Below are 21,518 nucleotides of genomic sequence, written 5' to 3'. Positions count from 1 at the left end.
ACTTAAAGTTTCCAATATTTCATTTTGACTGTCTTTACTCAAATAGTGTACTCTATTGTTTCATTGTAGGGCCCTTTCAACATGATTTTTCATAACGGGATCAAACTTCGCAAACAGTTCCACTGGTTTTAAAAAATTGCCGTTATTCCTTTCATATAATTTATCAGATGATCCGTGAAAAGCTAAATTTTGTTGGCTATCAAGGAATTTTATAATTTCGATCAAGAATTCTAAAACATTTGTCCAATGTTTCTTTTCCATTTCATACATGCCTTGAGTCTGGCAATCAATAGTAGTTTTGTTTTTTAAATTTTTATCAAGTTCCTTCCATTTTAAGAAATTTTTCATGTGAGTTAAACTAGTCTCATGTCTATGCAAAGTTGTACTTACATTTCTCTAATTGTTATAACCTTCTACAAGACTACTTGATTCAGTAGGTGCGAAAAGTTTGCAACAAAAGCAAAAAACAGAATTTAAAGTTTCGGAATAAATGAGCCAGGTTTTTGGCACGAGCTCCCCATTTTTCCATTATAATATGTGTTGCCAAATTTATGACCATATGTATCACTGGGATATATTATATTTTTCCTTTGAACAGGCCCCCATTTCAATTAAAATAACTCGGAATTTTTCATCAACATTTCCCCATTCACCTGGATCTTCTCAATTTACAGACTAACAATGTGTTAGTTTCATGGTCAACTACAACTAAATCTTCTCCTAACTGTTTTTCACTTAAATCATGAGTCTTGTTATCATGTTCAATTGTTGCAATAGTACTTTCAGGCAAACTTAATGATGTGACAGTTCTTCAACTCTGGTTTCTGATGTATCGAGTTAGTTACAATCTGCATCAGAATATTTTAATATTTTAACAAATTTATTAAGAGCCCCAGTTTGAAAGTTTGCCAACAGGAAAATATACCTGAGGAATGGAGGGAGAGTACTCTTGTTCTACAAGGGTAAAGGGGGATGCACAAGACTGTAAAAATTACAGAGAAATAAAGTTGATGTCACACACAATGAAAATCCTAGAAAGGGTTCTTGATGGATGATTGAGAAAGGAGGTGGAGATTGCAAAGGAACAATTTGGCTTCATGCCTGGTAGATCAATAACAGATGTTTGGGTTACGGCAGATGATGGAAAAGTTTCGAGAGAAACAACATGAGCTACATCTGGCATTTATTGATCTGGAGAAAGCATACGATAGAGTGCCAAGGCAAGAAGTCTGGAGGTGTCTGAGGGAGAAGAAGGTTCCAGAGAAATATGTCAGGTTGGTGCAGGAGATGTACAGAAATGAGAAGACAAGTGTTTGGACCTGTCTGGGACAGACAGAAAGTTTTCAAGTAACAGTTGGCTTGCATCAAGGGTCAGCATTAAGTCCATTTCTGTTTAACATTGTGATGGAGGTGGTGAAGGAGGAGGTGAGAGAAGATGTGCCTTGGACAATGTTGTATGCAGATGACATCTTGCTGTGTGCGGATTCAAGAGAAGAAGTGGGAACTAAACTGGAAAGATGGAGAAAAGTACTGGAAGAGAGAGAGGTATGAGACTGAGCAGAAGTAAGACAGAGTATATGTGTGGAACAGTGGGCGGCGGCCAGGAGACAGACCTGGAGTTGGAAGGAAATGTCATCAGGAAGGTGAGGGACTTTAGATACTTAGGTTCAACAGTGAAAGAAGATGGAGGAGCTGAGAAGGAAGTGGGATGCAGGATACAAGCAGATTGGAGGAATTGGAGGGAGATGGCTGGAGTGTTATGCGATAAAAGGGTGCTGATCAATCTGAAAAGCAAAATCTATAGGACAGTAGTGAGGCCAGCTATGATGTATGCTATAGAAACTGTGGCCCTGAGGAAAAATAACATCAGCAGGATGGAAGTAGCAGGGATGAGAATGCTTAGGTGGATGTGTGGTGTGACCAGAAAGGATCGTCTGAGAAATGACTATGTGAGGGGAACAGTGAAAGTTACGAACTTAGGAGCGAAGATACAGGAGGCAAGGTTGAGATGGTTTGGTCATGTGATGAGGAGAGAGGACGAATATGTGGGAAGAAGGGTCATGCAGATGGATGTGCAAGGAAGGAGGACGCGTGGGTGGCCAAAGAAGAGATGGAGGGAGCTGGTAGAAGAGGACTTGAGGATGAAGAACTTGGATGTGGTGACAGCCCAAGACAGGAGGATGTGGAGGAGACTCATCATCAACAGTGACCCCCACTTAAGTGGGAGAAGCTGCAGAAGAAGAAGATTAAGAGCCCCAGTTTGTTTCTTAATATCTGCTTCTTTCGCAGCATGACGCTTACCATTTTGTGCACTGGATAACTTTTTTTTTTAAATTTTTGATTCCATTTCTATTTTATACCCACAAGAAATTATTACACAACACGACACAGAGATGAAATAGTAGTCTGCACTGCGCTACTGTCAGTAGCCTACTGAGATGCGTACCATATGACTGGCTAACTAGCAACAAATGTTTTGTACGAAAATTCGTTTCTGCGCATAAAAACCGTTCACCGTTTCACTTTAGATAGACTGAAATAGACACAACATTCTGCAGGCAAGCATTTAACCTGCTCTCGCTGCAAAACTGTAAACAGCCAGCTGATCAAAGAGGCAGCAATATACAATTTTTTTTTAATTTTTATTTAGTGTATCCGGCCGTATTTATTTTAATATTGATCATTCTAAGAATTTTTTGTTTTCATGATAAAAATTTTGTTTCTTAAAAATGAACTTATGACCCGTGCCCCAGCAGCAGTGCTCCCTTTATAGCAGCGCCCACATGCTGCATGCCTGCTTCTGCCGGCCCTGACCACACTCGTTGGCAATTTGTCTTTGAGTCACTGTGTGCTGAGAAAGAGTACATATTTTTGTACACTTTCTTGGAGATGTATCCATTTTATAGCTACACAAAATGAATAAAACACTACAAATGTCAACTTGTTTACACTATTAAAAATGCACAACACTATTAATAGACATCATACAGACAGTCAAAGCATGCAGCACTCAACCAAAATAGTAAATCGAAACAAAAACCAAAAATAGTAAACTGAAACAAAAACAAAAAAAATCCAAAAACTTGAAGAAAATTCAGCTTGTTCGGATTAATTTGCTCACTACTATATTTACAATTGTTGCTTTGTGATATGGAGTGGCATTATTCTGAAAGGTCTAAGGGGATGAATGAATCAAAGTTTCATAATGTAGGACATGAATGTCCTGTACATCAATGTAGACCAAGTAGTCAATTTCATGCATTATGACCAGCAGATGTAATCCACAAAACAACTCTGCATCATTACACTCTCCTCCAAACTTTATTACTTGTAAGAAACCATTTTCCATATCAAATCAACTGTAAGAGCATGTGCTGAGACTTATCTGCAAATAGGACTGATTTCCATGGGGTAGGATCAATCAACAATGTGTATTCATTGTTAGCAAAGATAAGCTACATTTATAGTATGCAGCTTTTAGTCAGGGACACACTAATGGAACGTGTGTAGCTGCTTACGTCTCCAAATAGATTATCTAGGTCTGATGGAAAGATGAGGTAAATAGCCTACTGAAGGAGCATTGGCTGCAATAACTTATTTTAGGTCTGCCTAAGTAGCAACAACATCAACAATACAGCAGCAACAAAGAAGAATATCAGTGTAAGTTTTAATAAGGTGGCTAGTTCCAATAAACATAATATACTATTTTGGAAAGTAATGAAGAGATAGATTATGAATTAACAGAAATATCAACTAAAGCAAATCATCATATGGATAATGAGGGGAATGGGAAATGGTTAAAGCGATGCATCTGAAGGATGCATCGCTTTAACATGAATGACAAGCATGAATAACATGAATGACAACTCGAATGACAAGCAGCAAAAGGAGAGACAAAAAGAGAAACAAAAAAGTACAGAATCAGGTAAGATATTGCATAATGATAATCAGGTAGGTAAAATCGATTGTAAAAAGAAGGATATTATACAGTATGAAGATTAAATTATTAAAAGTGATTGATGACAGTGTTATTACATGTTTTTTGGGTGCTAAAATCAAAATTTAAAGAACATAATTGAAAAGCAGAAAAGAAAAGAAATAGTAGTTCTGGTAAGAACAAATGATTTATCTTGAGATAAATAAAATTTGAGAGAGGATATGAAAGGATTACTGGAAGAAGCAAGAGTGAAGAGTCAATATACTGATTATTTTCATTTTATGAAAATAATCAGTATATTGCTTAGATATGATAATACGGAATAATGAAGGGCTCTGATAGCAAATGGTAGGCTGTGTAGAAAGAATGATTGCAAGTTTTTTGGAAGTGTGGGGTGAGTTTGAAGGAAAAAGGAATTTATATAAGAGGGGCAGCCTACACTTGGATTTGGTATTAGGAGTCTTGAGAAATTATTTGTTGATACGAGAACTAATAGTCAGGGCAACAGACTCTCCGTAGAGTTGGCAGACTCATCGTGGGAGGTTCATTAAACTGACAACATATTTATCATATAGAACCTTAAAATTCTTAACACTCCTTGCATTACCAGATGTGTTAAGGATTTTACAAGGTGTGAAGAGTAGATTTTTTACATGGAGAATTGTCAGTAAGTGGAATGCATTACCAGAATATGTTGCTGACAATTCTCCATGTAAAAAATCTACTCTTCACCCCCCCCTCTTCACCACACTTTTACATAACTTCCAGGTATGACCTCTGATTCTTCCTCTCTCACCTTCTACTCCTTTTATACCCCCCCCCCAGGTTAATCTGATAAATCCTCTCACTAACTTAAATGTTTCTATCATATCACCTCTTTTCCTCCGATCAGAAGGCACAGAGTCAAGAAGTTAATATAGTAAATAATCAGTTTACTTGTGAAGCAGGATTGCACAACTAAATGGATTGTATAATAGGAGGAAGATGGATATGAGGTTGATGATGAAATGCATAAAGGATGAGACAGGTAGGAATGGAAATCAGAGTCAGAATCAGGGAAATGAGAGTGGTCAGACCAAAGAGAGAGAGGTGTGGTATAGCAGCTAGAATAGAGACTGTTGGTGCTGGTAAAATGGCCAGAATGGTAGAATAGCCTCAAAGACACAGGGATTGTTATGTTTGTGCACAAATGTAAGGATATTCAAAACAACAGAGTTGAGTTTGTTGCACTGATTGAGTCAGTATGCCAAAAGATAATTGGAATAAATGAAACTTGGTTGTCTGAGGAGGATGTGTTATCAGGAATAGAAATAGAAGGATATATAATTTTCCAGAAGGATAGAAATGTGAAAAGAGGAGTGGGGGAGTGATGTTAATGATTGCAGAGGAATTGTGTCCACAGTGGGTGGAAGTTGATAATGCATACACAAATTTTGAATCTGTGTGAAGTTGAAATAAACAGGTTTGTATATCTGATAGGATGCTGTTATAGGCCAGGAAATGCAGAGAACACTGATTGTGAAATGTTTAGGCAAATTAGTTGGGCATGTAAAAAGAAGGTGATCCTAATGGAAGACTTTAATTACAGGAATACAGAATGGAAGGAGGAGATAGTGTATGGGAACAAGGACAGCGAGCTTCGAATTTCTGAGAGATAAGTATCTTAGCAGCATGTGACTAAAGCAACTACAGGCTTTAATGTTTTGGATTTGGTGATAACTTCACAAGATGTAGTTGTTAATGAGGTGCTGACAATGCTGCCATTTGGTGAGAGTGATCATGAAGTACTTGTTTGAGAAGTAATGAAACAAGAAAAAGTTACTGCCAAAAATGCACATATGTGGAAGTATAAAGCAGGTGATTATAGGAAGGTCTGTAGTCAGTATCAGTACATTAGGTAGATGAGCAGAGTAGAAAAGATATTGACAATGCATGGAAACTCACAAGGCAGTATCTGACAAAAGGTGTATAACTGCTTTTGTCATACCAAGGGTTAAGCAAGTAAACAGGGTAGGAGTGAAATGGATGAGCAGTGAAATCAAGCAAGCAGTGCTGAAAAAAATGTTAAGGAAGAGGTACAAGATAGTTGGTGAAAATTTGGTTGGTGGTGATCAGATCCATGAAGAGTATAAAATGCAGGCATCCATACCTATGCTTAATAACTTATTAAGCATGGGTATGGATATATGCATAAGTGAAGCATTAAACAGGAATCTGAAAGTTACCCAAGTGTGCCATGCAGATTACAGAAGAGAGTATAAAGAGAGTATCAAATCAAAGAATATTAGACCTGATAGTGTAAGAGAGGTGGGGGGATCAGCAAAAGATGTGACCATTTTGCCTTTGTTGGTGACAGTGATCATGAAGTCCTGATGTGGAAAGTAGCAAGTATATGGATATTTCATTTAGAAAATGGTGATATGCTGATTTCAAAGAAGGAAATTATGAACAACTGAGGGGAATGTTAGATTTGATCTCAAGGTATTGGTTGCTAGATGGGAAGGATATTGGCTGTGCATGGGAAAAATGCATTGATGTATTTAAAAATGTATTTATTTAAATTTATGTATTTAAATATGCATTGATGTATTTAAAAAAATACATCAATGACACAATATCAGCATGTGTTCATGGAGTTGAAAGAATAAACAGGATGGAAGTGAAATGGATGCGAAATCTTATTAAGTAAGAGATTCTTGATGTGGAAGGAATGTTGTATGCATAAGGATGATGTCAGCTATGAAAATTATAGGATGAAGGGCTACAACCAGTGCTTTTCTTTTTGGGACTGTACACAATGGTAAGCTTACTAGCAACTATTAACAGTGATACGTAACACATGGATGTGGTATTGTTTTAATTTTCAACTTTTCCTGCTAGCAAGAAATGTGTGGAAGCACCTACTGTTTCACAAAAAACACTGGATACAACTATTATCCAGGAAGCTAATTGTGATTTTTTTGCATGTATGAAAATATAATAAATAAATTATCTATTCTGAAATGTGACAAGAAGATCAACCTTAGCAATGAATGTATTTAACAACAGTAAAGCAATGGTTATGGGAAAATTTGGATGTGGAGAAAGAAATGAATGTGGAGAGATGCTACTGGAATTTGTCATGGATAACAACCTGATGATTTGCAATACCAAATCCTAACAGAAACAAAAAGATTGTCGTAAATGGACATGCCGCTCTTTCAATGGCAAACACAGGAATATGATCGACCTGATATTAATAGACCAGAAATGGAGAACCTCAGTTCAACAGTGCAGATCATTCCAAGGAGCTGATATTGATTCGGACCACAGCTTAGTGATTGCAAATATAAGGCTAAAACTGAAACAGAAGTACAAAGGAAAGTTCCAAAAAGCTAGAGACATCTCAAAACTAAATGAAGACAGGCTAAGTACAGAGTATCAGAACATATTGGAAACTAAGCTTAAGACTCCAGGCGAAAAACAAAATATAGATACAACAGCAGAACGACTGACTACAGTGCTAGAAAAAGCAGTAGAGGAAGTAATTCCTGAAAGAGAAAAGATCAACAAGAAATGGATAACTCAGGAAACCTTAAAATTGGTACAAGAGAAAAGAGAACTGAAACTTAAAAGAGCCTAATTCAGAGGCAGCAGATGAGTTATATAAAAATGCAATGAAGTATGGAAAGCAGCAAGATCTGATAAAGCCAAATGGTTGGAGGACCAGTGCAAAGACATTGAACAGTGCTATGGAGAGCACAAAACTGGAGAGGTCTACAAACTTATAAGAAATGTCAATAGGAAGTGGCAAACAAGATCAGTAGCAGTCAAAGATGAAGATGGTAAAGTATTGATGGACAAGACAGAAATCATACACAGATAGACTTTGCCGACTTGGTTGGCCGAGTGGTCAGCGTGTCCGCTCTCCAGCCGAAAGGCTGCGGGTTCGAATCCCGCCAAGGGCATGGATGTTTGTGATTGTCTGTGAAAATAGTAGTAGTTGTGGGCAGTAGATGACGGTGCGGTTCGTTGTGGTTTATGGATTGAGTGGTGGTGACAGAGCTGTAGAGTAGGTGCCCTCCCTCGATGAGTCTCTGGACTCCCTGGAGGTGTCACGTAATAATAACAAAGATACTGCAGCGAATTATATAAAAATCAACTAAATAATACTGCAACAGAAATAATCAAAGAATTAAAAGCAATCTCTCCACCAGCAGAGATCTTTGAAAATGACATCTTGGAAGAGGAAGTGAATAAGGCTATAAAACATCTCAAGAACAACAAGAGTCCTGGAGATGACAACATAATAGGCGAGATGCTAAAATATGGGGGAGAATCAGTTGTGAAAGAAATGCATAAGCTATGTAATGAAATATGGAGATCACGGTATACCCCTGGAGAGTGGAAAAAAATCTGTCTTGGTTGATCTTCATAAGAAAGATGCTTTAGACTGCACCAATTACAGAACTATTGCATTAACGAGTCATCTTGGCAAAGTGCTGATGAAAATACTAACAGAACACCTAAAGGGTCATATGGAGGCACATCTTCCTGATGAGCAAGCTGGATTTCAAAAAGATCAACAAAGTACAGTGCAGTAGATACTCGCACTAAGAACTAATAGCAAAGAAAGCTCAAAGAAAGAACAAAAAGATATACTGCTGTTTCGTGGACTTCCAAAAAGCATTTGATAATATTGACCAAAATATAACATGGGCTGTCTTGGAATCCTATGGTGTGGACAATAAATTGATCTGCCTGCTGAAAGGTATAAACAGCCAAGCACAAGAAAAAATCAGAATAGCAGTTGGGACTGGAGGTTGGTTTATTACTAGTCAAGGCACAAGACAACGGGACCCAATATCACCAATCATCTTCATTATGTATCTGGGAAGAACACTAGATAAGATTAAAGAAGAAGGTGGAGGCATTTCAATAAATGGCTGAGAATAAACTACCTCTGCTTTGCAGATGACATCGTCCTGATTGAAGAAGACGCAGCAAGACTGGAAGAGATATTGCAAACACTAGACACAAAAGGAAAAAGATGTGGACTAAATGTCAACTTTGAAAAAAATAAAACAATGATATTTGACCAACAGGAGTTACTGAACAGAGTTACGATGGACAGATTGAAACTGGAAAATGTGGAACAGTTCACATATCTTGGATGCCGCATGACTTGTACCCCAAAAAAGAGATAAAAATTAGAATAGCCAGAGCAACAACTATTTTAAAAGCCATGGACAAAATATGGAAGAGCCGAGCTATAAAGATGCAAACTAAACTGGCATTGTAGAAACCTGAATCTTCAGCAGCATGTTCTATGGATGTGAGGCCTGGGTACTCCTGAGAGAATCTGAAAGGAGGATATTAGCATTTGAAAGGAAGTACTATAGAAAGATCTTGAGAATAAGCTGGATCCAGAAAGTGAACAATGAGGAAATGTACAGACATATACAACCAAAAGAAAATCTGATCCAGAAAATAATCAAAAGCAAACTACATCTCTTTGGCCATATATGTAGAATGAACGATGAGAGGAAAATAAAAATGCTGTTGTTTGGGATGATTGAAGGGAAGAAAAAAAGGAAGACCAAACAAAGAATTGGTCGATGACATTGTCAAATGGCGCGGAGGCTCTAAGCACGACTAAGTCATCTTGCACAGAATAGAATGCAGTGGAGGAATCATGTCAAGATAACATCGGACACCTACGGGTACTGGACCAATGGTTGTTGATGATGATGATGAAATTTGCAATCTTTAATTTTAAAATCAGTGCAATAGAACATGACCATTTATGTTCTTTAATTATGCTGACAATATTGAAGAAATTATTTTCATGCTATTTTCAAATGCTTGCATTGAAAATCATTATGTTAAATATTTATAAATAACATAATCATCATCAAATTCCTGACATGTACCCTCAAAGGGTGTACAGAATATGATAGCCATGAAACTTACATCATTACTAACTTCCTATCTACAATTTTCCTCCAAACCAATCTGTTACCTGTCACGACTCCAAACATTAGCAGATCTTACATTTCTATCTTCTAAGGCACTTTTTACTGTATCAATCTACTTATATCTTGGTCTTTTTCCTGCCAACCTGACAGAGAACACTTCTTTTGCTAATACATTCCTGGTTGATAACAACGTCAAGTTATTTTCTAATATCCTCATTTTTAATATGATATTGCCACTGAGGCCATTTGTTCACATCCCTAATCTTTCTCAGGACTCTCATATCCAGTACAGTCAACAGGTGGTAGAATAGAGGGAGCATGCCTCATGGAGCAGTTTAATAAGGGTGCTTGTTCAGCCATATTGTGATAGGCGCTGTCACTATGCCAACAATTCCTGTTGGCGTAGCAAGTGCGGAAAGAAGTTTTTCCAAGCTCAAACTGATTTAAAATTATTTGCAAATAGCAATGACCCAAGAAATATTGGTTGGTCTAGCAACTATATCAATAGAGGTGGACATAGCTTATAATTTAAATTTAGAAGAACTTATAAACAGTTTTATTGTGTGATATCCCCTGTAGAGCAACCATTTAATTAATATTATTATGTAATCATTTTGAGTTACTGTTTCTCTTGTAATAAAAACAAATAGCAATTGGAGATTTTCTTATATTTTTGTCTTATAATCTATCAGAGGTGATATTTAATTATTTGCCTCAGGCTGCGATTTAATCTGGCAATGGCCATGCTCATATCTGTGGTATCTAGTCTTTGGTCAAGTGTTTTATTTCTAACCCAGCTCTCAGATCCATAAGTTAAAATTAATTTGAACACAGTCTTGTATACAGCTAATTTAGTGTTTTGGCTAATTTCGCTCTTATTCCATATAAATCAATTCAAAAGACTTCCTACCATAACAGCTTTGTTGATTCTGTTGTCTATTTCCATATTTAATTTACCATCTTCATTAAAAATTATGCCTAAGTAGCTGAAATGTTTTACTTGTTGTATAGGTTCTCCATTCACAATTTGATATGTTTCTACCTATTTTCATTATCTTGTTATTGTTGACCTTCATACCATATCTATTACAACAGTTATTCAATTTAGTCAGGGAATCGTGCAGACTTGCAGCGGATTTATTTAAAAGTACAACATCATCCGCATAAAGCAAAGAACTGAGATTAACATCTCCAATTTTGATATCAGGTTTAATACCACTTTTCTTCATAATGTGATCCATATAGATAATGAATAACAGAGGCGAAATGTACATTCTTGTCTGACACCAGATTTAACATTAAACCATCTTGTACTTCCTTCAATTCTAACTGCTGACTTACAACTCAAATAAAACTAAGTATTGCTTGATATAATGCCCCAGTGGCACAATATAACTGAAGTGTTTTGAATAGCTTTTCCAGATCTACAAAACTTAAATACAGATCCTTGTTATGTTCCCACAGTTTCTCAACTATTTTTTGTAAGGTGAAAATCTGATCCTGGCAGCCTCTATTTGGCCTGAATCCAGCTTGTTCTTCACCAAGCTTCCCTTCCACAATCCGCCCTGTCATTTCTCAAGTATACTTGCATAAATCTTACCAGGAATACTCAGTAGTTCTGTAATTCTCTACTGTGTTCAGTAGAGAATTACAGAAAGGAAATAAAACTGAATTCACATTCAGTTATATTTCCCTTTTTATATATGGGTACTATTAGAACTCTACTCCAATCATCTGGAATTCGTCCCTCTGTCCAGGCCTTCTGAACTATGCAGGGCAGCCACTGTAAGACTTTTATACCAAATACTTGAGAATTTCTGGTCAAATACCATCTGCTCCAGCTACCTTTCTACATTTCAGGCTTTTGATGGCTTTTTCTACTTCAAGTATGGATATGTATTTCAGATTGCATGTCTGTTGAGTGTTTTTTACTACTGTGCTGCTTGTTTCATTCAGCAATTTTTCGAAGTAATTACTCAATACATCAAGGATATCTTTTTCTCCAGTTTTCATGTCACCTTTATCTCTAATTCCTTTTACAACACTCTTTCCTCCATTTCTGAGCTGCTTCAACAACCTCCAAAATATCTTGCCACTTTCTTGATATTTATTTTCTATGTTCTTACCAAAGTGTTCCTATAACTTTTTTTTAGCTTTCTTACATTTGCCTCTGTATTCTTTAAGAGCACAAGCTGACTTATTTGCTAGGAACCTTTCATATGCTTTCTTCTTTTCCCACAGTATAAAATGATAGTACAACATGACAGAATTTATAAATAATCATGTTTTCAAATTACATTTATTGAAATAAATATGACCTCTTTTCCCTTTCCTTGCAAAATACTATAATACGAATCATCGCACTTGTTTTTGAGACAAAAGTTTCTGTTTTTTTTTTACTTGTTTATTGGTTATGAAAATTTAATATAAAAAAATATATATCCAGTAATATTTCAGCAGAAGCTTAGTTACTTTCACTTTTTTTACACAATATTTTGCGTATACACAAAATATTGTGTGTGTGTGTGTGTGTGTGTGTGTGTGTGTGTGTGTGTGTGTGTGTGTGTGTGTGTGTGTGTACACACAAAATGGAAGTGAAATGGATGTGAAACTTTATGCAGATAATGTACTCCTAAACACATCTAGTGCAAGTCTCAGGATTCTCTAACTAAACTGAAAACAGCTGTAAGACCAAAATTATGAAAATAAGCAAGAACAGGAACATAGAAAACTTAGCTATATTCTGAATGGAGAGCCTATAGAACGGATAAAATGTTTCAGCTATTTAGGCACATTTTGGCAAATATTGTGTGTGTGTGTGTGTGTGTGTGTGTGTGTGTGTGTGTGTGTGTGTGTGTGTGTGTGTGTGTGTACACACACAAAATGGAAGTGAAATGGATATGAAACTTTATGCAGATAATGTACTCCTAAACACATCTAGTGCAAGTCTCAGGATTCGCTAACTAAACCGAAAACAGCTGTAAGAAGACCAAAACTATGAAAATAAGCAAGAACAGGAACAAAGAAAACTTAGCTATATTCTGAATGGAGAGCCTACAGCTGATAAAATGTTTCAGCTATTTAGGCACATTTTTAATGAAGATGCAAGTTAAATCTGGTAAACAGACAACAGAAAGGCAAAGCTGATATGGTGGATAGCCAGCTGAATAGATTAATATGGAATCAGAGAGAAATTAGCCCAACTGCCACACTAGCAGTAATCAAGACAGTGTTCAACCAGTTTTGTTACAGATTTGAGAGTTGGGTTAGAAATAGCTTGATCAAAGAACTAGACACCATAGATATGAAGGTTGTGAATAAAATTAGGGGAGTGAACTGATAGAATCAATGGCAGAATCATATTAAAAAGGAAGTTGACATTAGCATTCAAGAATGTGTTAGCAGAGCTAATCTAAGGTGATGTGGCCACTTAAATAGAATGGATGAGGAAAGATTCACAAAACAAGTGTTTGATGCTATGGCAGTTCTAATTGGATTGATGCAGTCAGAAGTGCCAGTGCCTTATAATGTTCGATATAACAATATTGGAGTACTCACAAGTAAGAGACTACCGTATTCTTCCGTGTATAAGACGAACTCTACTTTTTCAAAACCAAAATTAAGAAATCAACATTTTAAACATCTCCACTGTCTAATCATACAATCAGTGGGAGGAGGTCCAAACTTTCTCTGTGAACTTTATATCCATGTTCTTTTGCGTAATTGATGACTTTTAACTTGAATTTTGAAGAATATGACAATCGTTTTTTATTTTTTGACATTTTTATGGGCTAGTGCTCAAAATATTGTTAATGCATTAACTTACCCTGCCAAAGTGTTGCAGACATATGGATGCTTTCAGAGTTCTGATTGGTTTATTCAGAATCAGCAGTTAATGACGTCAATCGATAAAGTTAACAAAGGCAATCTCTCCACAGCAACTGCGGGTCTCTCAACCAGTTACCCCCTCGTGTATAAGACGACCCCGAATTTTTGGTCTAAAATTTTAGAAAAAAGTATCGTCTTATACACAGAAAAATATAATTTGGTCGACAACTGTTGATAGGAGATTAATAATAATATAAACTTAATCATGTAGTACCGTCATAGTAATCTGAACACCCCTTGAAGGTACATATCAGGAAATTGATTATGATGATGATCATTCAAATAAATTTGAGAGAGTCTGAAGTTTGGTGTTCATTTTGTAAAATTTATAAAATTAAGCAAGTTCAATTTACAAAATGAAGATTAATTCAAAACCAATCTTCAGACTCTCAAATTTATTTGTTCTTAATAGCTATTCCAAGTAAAACAACTGACAACATTTTATTTTGGAACCAAACCTCTCTCTCTCTCCCCATAACTAGAATAAACTAAATTGCACTCCATATAATGGCAGTTCATCAATTAAAATTGCTTCTCTTTTCAAGGATCACAATTTCAGATTAATTTTAAGCCAATTCAAACCACCTGCAGTTTCCTCAGGTCTCCTTAGGATGGCATCCTCTTCTACAAAAATCAGGGTAAATAGAATTCCATGCTTATGTGGTTTAGCATACGTAGGATAGACAAGCCATGGGTTTGAAATGAGAAAGAAAGAATATGTTGGAGCCACTGAGCATAAAAGAAAGGAATGATTTGGTCTGGTGAACCATACCTCCACCACTAATCAAAATGTTCATTGGATCTGTTCAACTAAGCCATATTTAAAAGAAATGTTTTACGCCATACTTCTAAATATGGCATTATGCTCATTCCTTCACATGGCTCGCTGAATAAAATCCAAGAACTTATATTAAAAAATGAAAATATATAGAAATCACTCATTAAATCTTTTAACATCGTAGATTTGAACTTCACTAACAATTACTTCCAGTCATTAACTGTAGACAGCTAATGCATGTTATCTTGAATGAGTAAAATTGGTAGGTTGTAAGTCTCAAATTTAATGACTAATTAAATATCCTTGTTATAGCTGTAAGTCCACAAGACTTTTCTTATTTCTTTTGTGTTCTCTCTATGTGAATTTATGCACATCTTTTTTTTTTTGGAACACTGTGTTAATAACGACTAGTCCACATCCCTAACAATCCCCAATATCAGTCTAGCAGACATCCACCATTATTATTGCTTTCCTCTTTTCTCAAAACTTTTTTTATGCTGTTTAGGTGTCTCATAAGAACCATTTTTAGCCCTCTGTAATGTTACATTTCTCTGCTACACCTCCAAATCAAAAAATTAGAATAATCAAAGAAAATCTGTTGAATAATTTGCAATTCTAATTTATTGCATGGAAAATAATTATTACCAAATATGAATTAGCAACATCTAAATCGATGTATTTGTAGATTATATAATTATGTAAACACATAAAAATATAATATAAATTATAAGAAAACTTTACTTAAATATAAAGAGCCAATAGGCTTCATTTCAGTGATATAAACGTTATTTAAATTAACGGGGATATTAAATCACACATTGTTTTTAAACCGAATAAGAAACTCAAAGATTGGAATCAGAGAGTTTCATGCCGAATATAATAAACTATAAAAGTATCGGCGATTACTAGCGTGAACTAATGCAAGTAGTCCTAGTACGTAGTACAATCTCGGGCAACTCGCAGCAAAGGTAGTAAAGTTCTGATCGCTATTCTTGGTATTTTCCATAATGTACAAACACATTTCCTAGGAAATGTATGCTGTTCTTACATTATGGTGGGAGGTCACTACCCAGACCGGTTTCAGCCTTTTTTGAGGCTTCATCAGTGAGTAGCTAGACCAAATAGATACCAAAGGGTATAGCGAAAAGAACTTATGTACTCTGCTATAGGAGTTGTCAAAAAGGTGCAACCATTAAGTTACTTAAATATAAAGAGCCAATAGGCTTCATTTCGGTGATATAAATATTATTTAAATTAAGGGGATATTAAATCCCACATTGTTTTTAAACCGAATAAGAAACTCAAAGATTGGAATCAGAGAGTTTCATGCCGAATATAGTAAACTATAAAAGTATCGGCGATTACTAGTGTGAGCTAATGCAAGTAGTCCTAGTATGTAGTACAATCTCGGGCAACTCGCAGCAAAGGTGGTAAAGTTCTGATCGCTATTCTTGGTATTTTCCATAATATAAAACCACATTTCCTAGGAAATGTATGCTGTTATTACATTATGGTGGGAGGTCACTACCCAGACCAGTTTCAGCCCTTTTTGAGGCTTCATCAGTGAGTAGCTAGACCAAATAGATACCAAAGGGTATAGCGAAAAGAACTTATGTCCTCTGCTATTTGCTACGAGTTGCCCGAGATTGTACTATGTACTAGGACTATTTGCATTAGCTCACGCCAGTAATCGCCGATACTTTTATAGTTTACTATATTTGGCATGAAACTCTCTGATTCCAATCTTTGAGTTTCTTATTCGGTTTAAAAACAATGTGAGATTTAATATCCCCTTAATTTAAATAATATAAGAAAACTGTTATTTGAAAACATTTGTGAATGTTTTCAAATAACAGTTTTCTTATAATACAAAATCAGAATAATTTTTAATGTGGTTCAAAATATTAGAATATTCCAAATTTTGCTGACTGGTTTTGAGCTAGAAATAGCATATATTTCAGTAGTTGCAGGATTGACTCGTGCAAGAGGAATTATTTGAGCATGGATTTCAGTTAATCATTTGCTAAACATGGGCTGAATGAGTGACATATGAAAAGCTAAGAAGTTTTGTATGGTGTCTCTACACAAGGAAGGAAAAACTCAACAGTTTATAGCTAAGGAATTGAAATGTTCTCAAGCAAGCGTGAGTAGAGTATTGAGACAGTATTCTAATAACTGGAGTTTTCAAAATAATTGCTGCAATAGTGGTCAAAAGGTATTAACTACATCAAGAGATGAGAGGAGAGTGAAGAATACCTGAAGAAAAACTGCTTCCACAGTATAAGGTATTTTCAGAGGAGATGGAAAGAACTACGTCTGAATATGTTTAAATCTATGACATTGAGACAACTTAACAAATCGGGTTTTAAATCACATGTGCCTAAGATGAAGCTGCTTATGACTTCCAAGCAAAAGTCAGCTAGAGTATGATGGTGTAAGCAGAGACTGTTGTGGAGTCAAGAGGACTGAAAAAAAGATACTTTTTAGTGATGAAAGTATGTTTTGTGTGTCCCAGATCATCAAGAGATACATGTTTGGCATCTTAAGCAAGAGGCATTCAATAAAGAATGTATGAAATGCTCAGTGAAATTTACAACCTCTGTCATGGTATGAGCTTGCATGGCCACAGAGGAGTCTAGGTAGGCTGTGTATTGTGTACAAAAGAGTCAATTCCAAAGTGTCCAAGAAATTCTTGAACACTATGTTACTAGCATTAGAAGATTTATGTGATGGAGATTTTCTTTTTCAACAAGATTCAGCTTCTTGTCACACTTCCAAGACTACTACTAGATGGCTCAAAGAAAGGCAAATCAATGTAATTCCTTGGGCAGCAAACTCACCAAATTTAAATCCCATTAAGAATTTTGGGGGAATTATGAAGAAATGTCTTCAAGAAGTTGCCCCAAGAAATAAAAATGAACTTGTTTCTAGTCTGCAGACCATATGGGCATGTTTTGATTAAAAAAAAAAAAAGACTGAACCACTAGTAAATAATATGCCCAACATTTACGAATGGTCATAAAAGACAAGGGGGATGCAACAAAGTACTAATTATCATGTTGTTTCCCTTTCACTGTAATTTTTGTGCATTTATTTTCACATAATTGTAATATTTTGAACCACATTAAAAATTATTCTAATTTTGTGAATGTTTTCAAATAATAGTTTTCTTATAATTTATATTACATTTCTATGTGTTTACATGGTTATATAATCTACAAAGTACATAGATTTAGATAATACTAATTCATATTTGGTAATAATTATTTTCTATGCAACAAATTAGAATTGGAAATCATTCAACACGTTTTCTCTGATTATTTTAATTGTATGATTCGGAGGTGCAGAACTCTTTGCAGCACCATAAGTATAAATATGTCTCAACTGTCAAATTTCCTATTTTCAATCACATTACTCTACTTGAAAAGAACTTGCCATTCAAGACTTTATCTTTCTTTTTATTGGTGAATATTACACATTCTTCTTCCCTATCCTGACTAGTGTTTTTAGTGAATATAGTATATCATACAAAGAGGAATGTAATACTTGGAACATTTAATAAAATAAGAAGCATCTTATTAATTAGAAGTATCTTGTCCATTTTAGTCTTCTCTCACTCACACAACTATGTCAATATGGTATTTCTGTTAGATCAGTTAGTTCTTCTGATAGCTTCACTCCATTCATACTTCCAATGTATGAATGGAAAAGTGGTGAAGTTTGGTGAGTTTGAGCTTGTTTCAGTAAATGGCATTTCACTGTTAGTTCTCCTTAGAAAAAATCTTGAAGTTCAAATCATTACACACTACAAGGTTTGTCAAAGGAAATAGAGAAAGAGAATGTATATATTGTCATTGGCAAAGCTATGAATAGGATTTGAGGTTAGTGAGAGATCATCAATGTATAAAAGGAAGTAGATGCAATCCCCCTCACAGAGGGCTAGATACCCCAAAATTGACGGTTTTTCCACTTGGTTTTACTATAAATTCAAGATGCCGAAAAATTATATTTTTGGTTTAATCCTTTATCCAAGTGTAAGCAAACAAAGTTTGCACATGAATGGCAACTCATATCTACAGGCTAATGATTTCACATCACTTGCCTTAGTATTCCATATTGCAAAGCACGTATCCTTACAGATATGTATAATGTAATGCATTAAAGGAAGGGTCATTATCCAGACAGTGATGATGATTAAAATATGCACTTTATTTTATTTTGCCTAAAACATTTATGCATTATGTGCAATGAACTTTATGTATAATTTGTAATTTTTATACTTTTATACTATGTATTTGTTTCATAGTTTATAAGTTTTCTTAACTTACATGAATTACCTGAATTAAATAAAAAAATTTTTTTGGATATGTCGTTGTTTATATAATAAAAAAAAAAAATTTCAGAACATAACCCTTCTTTTTTATATGATCTGAGTCTCACATAATGCGATTTATATAACGCGCCATTTCTATGGAACCTAACATCCACGTTATACGAGGGTTACCTGTACTCTGGATTAGAAATGGATCTTGAAAGTTTTTCCACTTGGTTATACTATAAATTAAAGATGCTAAGAAATTATATTCTTTGTTTAATCCTTTGCATGCTTGAGCAGAATTTCTGGCAGCATATTAGAAACTCGTGCTACCAATGTGCTGTTGGTTTAAAACTTGTCGTAGTTGACATAAAAAAAATAGGATATATGAAAATGTGCAAAAGAATACCCTCTGAGGAAATAAATTAATGAGTTAAAACCGGTCTGGGTGGCGACCCTTCCCATAATGCATAGCATTATACATATCCATAAAGGTATGTGTTTGGCATTATGGGATACTAAGGCAAGTGATGTGAAGTCATTAGTCTCTATATATGAGTTGCCCAGTTGTGAAGTTACTTCATGCTCAAACTTTGTTTGCTTACACTTGCATAAAGGATTAAACCAAGAACATAATTTCTTAGCATCTTAAATTTATAAAAATCATCTCCCTGTACCCTAAACAACTCAACTTACTGCTTACCTCCTCTGGTCATCTGCCAGAAGACAGAAAAATCCTCAATAATTTAGAATACTAATAAGTTAAGTTAAGGGGATAACAAATCCCTCATTATTTTAAAGCCGGATACGAAACTCGGAGATCAAAATCTAAGAGTTTCATGCCAAAGAACTATCGGCGAGTCCAAGCATAAGTCAACACCCGGGTAGTACAGCACTAGGGCAACTCAGAGCAAAGGTGGAGCAAGCTCCATCACTATCCTTAATATTTTTCTCATAATATAAAACGCAACTCCTAGGAGATGTATTACTGTTTTACATTATTTAACTCACTACCCAAGACCAGTTTACTAATAAGTTTCCTAGTTCACATTATCCTTCCAATTAACATTCATCCTTTATCACCTATGCAAACTGTCATAACTTGTTTGGCACATTTCCAAGAACAGGGAAGCAAGCCTTTATCCAGCCTGTCCTGAAAAAGGGAGATAAAATCACACCATATTGGTTTTTGTCGGATAAGCAATGTCACTTGCATAATGCTATATTCAGTCTTCTTCCAAGAAACATGGAAGAATAAGCAGAAGCAGCAGGGTTATTTGCCAGTTTTTTGTGAAACCTCCTGACATACCACCATCAGTTTCAGTTCCAGATAATATCTAGCAGCCAACTTGGTGTGTAATTATGTAATTATGGTGTGCCGAATATTCCATCCAGAAAGAGGGGGAAGACAGAAAATGGAGATTCTAATCTAGAGACAAAAGCTAATCTACCTTGTATAGCAGGAAGTAATAAAGGTGTAAAAAAAGATAATGCTGTTTACCTATATTTATATATATATTAGGGTTACCAAGTAATTTTATAAGCTTGGTTATTTAACTCCTAATCCCAAGTAAGCAAACAGTTAAGTTTGCACCTGAAACATAGTTCAAGTCTAAAGATGGTACAACACCAGGGCAACTCATTGTTAAGGTGGGTAAAGCTCTGATCACTATTCTTAGTATTTCCCATAATGTAAAGCACATCTCACTAAAAGATGCATACTACTGCAATACATTATGGGTGGGGTCACTACCCAGACCGTTTCAACCTTTTAATATATATATATATATATATATATATATATATATATATATACACATCTACATTTTTATAGTTCTATTATAAGACAATGTATAATCCCCATAATATTTTTATCAAGATGCAATTATCACTGAATAATATTTCACAATAATAATAATAAAATGCATACCTCTTCTTGCAACAATTCACTTCTTTTTTGAAGAAATTCACATAAAGTACCCCCTATTAGAAAAGAATGATATAGCTTAATCTTTTGGAAACTATTCATGTATAGCATTTTGTATATTCTTAAAATATTTTCTTTTACCTAGTCACACATAAAGCATGCAATATGCCAATTTCACAAATTTAAGAAAATATTCTGAATGCACTGTTCATAATGGTGATATCATATTAAAAATAAAGCTATTAGAAAGGAACTAGATGTTAGCATTCAGGTATGTATGTGTATATGTAGTATTCAAGTATGTATTTCACCTCAGATATATTTCATCTTAGATTAGCTATGCTAATAGCTAATCTAAATTGAAATGGTCACTTAAACAGAATGGAAGAAAATAAAAGGATATCAAGTGATATGGTCACTTAAACAGAATGGGAGAAAAAAAGTTAGCAAAACAGGAAAAGACCCAGAGGAAGATCAAAATCTAGATGGACTGATACAGTTAGAAGTGCCTCAAAGGACAAATATAAGATCTGACAATACGGGGGTATATACAAATAATGTACTAATTTGGACGAATATCAGTTTCTTTCTCCCAATGTTACAATACAACATTTTGTTTCAAATGTTTAGTCTCAGTATTTTTTAAACATACTTTACATATATTATTCAGAGTTTTTGATGTGTAAGCATTTTCTCAGAAAGGAAAGTTTTGTATG

The 21,518-nt window shown here is 35.1% G+C and overlaps 1 protein-coding gene across 1 annotated transcript in view; it reads right to left on the bottom strand.

The window, feature by feature from the left end:
- The window catches only part of LOC150096670 (serine/threonine-protein kinase Nek8-like), a 253,264-nt gene that overhangs the window by 224,556 nt on the left and 7,190 nt on the right, over positions 1-21,518 (bottom strand). Inside the window, exon 3 of the mRNA XM_090408678.1 lies at positions 20,806-20,858. Coding sequence (XP_090264804.1) covers positions 20,806-20,858 — 53 coding nt within the window. The remainder of the gene's footprint in view (positions 1-20,805; positions 20,859-21,518) is intronic.

This window comes from Typopeltis vanoorti, chromosome 18 (genome assembly GCF_054136105.1).
Source record: "Typopeltis vanoorti isolate ZY-2024b chromosome 18, IOZ_Tvanoo_1.0, whole genome shotgun sequence".
Taxonomy (NCBI): domain Eukaryota; kingdom Metazoa; phylum Arthropoda; class Arachnida; order Uropygi; family Thelyphonidae; genus Typopeltis; species Typopeltis vanoorti.
Note: the sequence above shows the minus strand (reverse complement) of the source record. Positions and strands in the feature narration are given on the sequence as shown.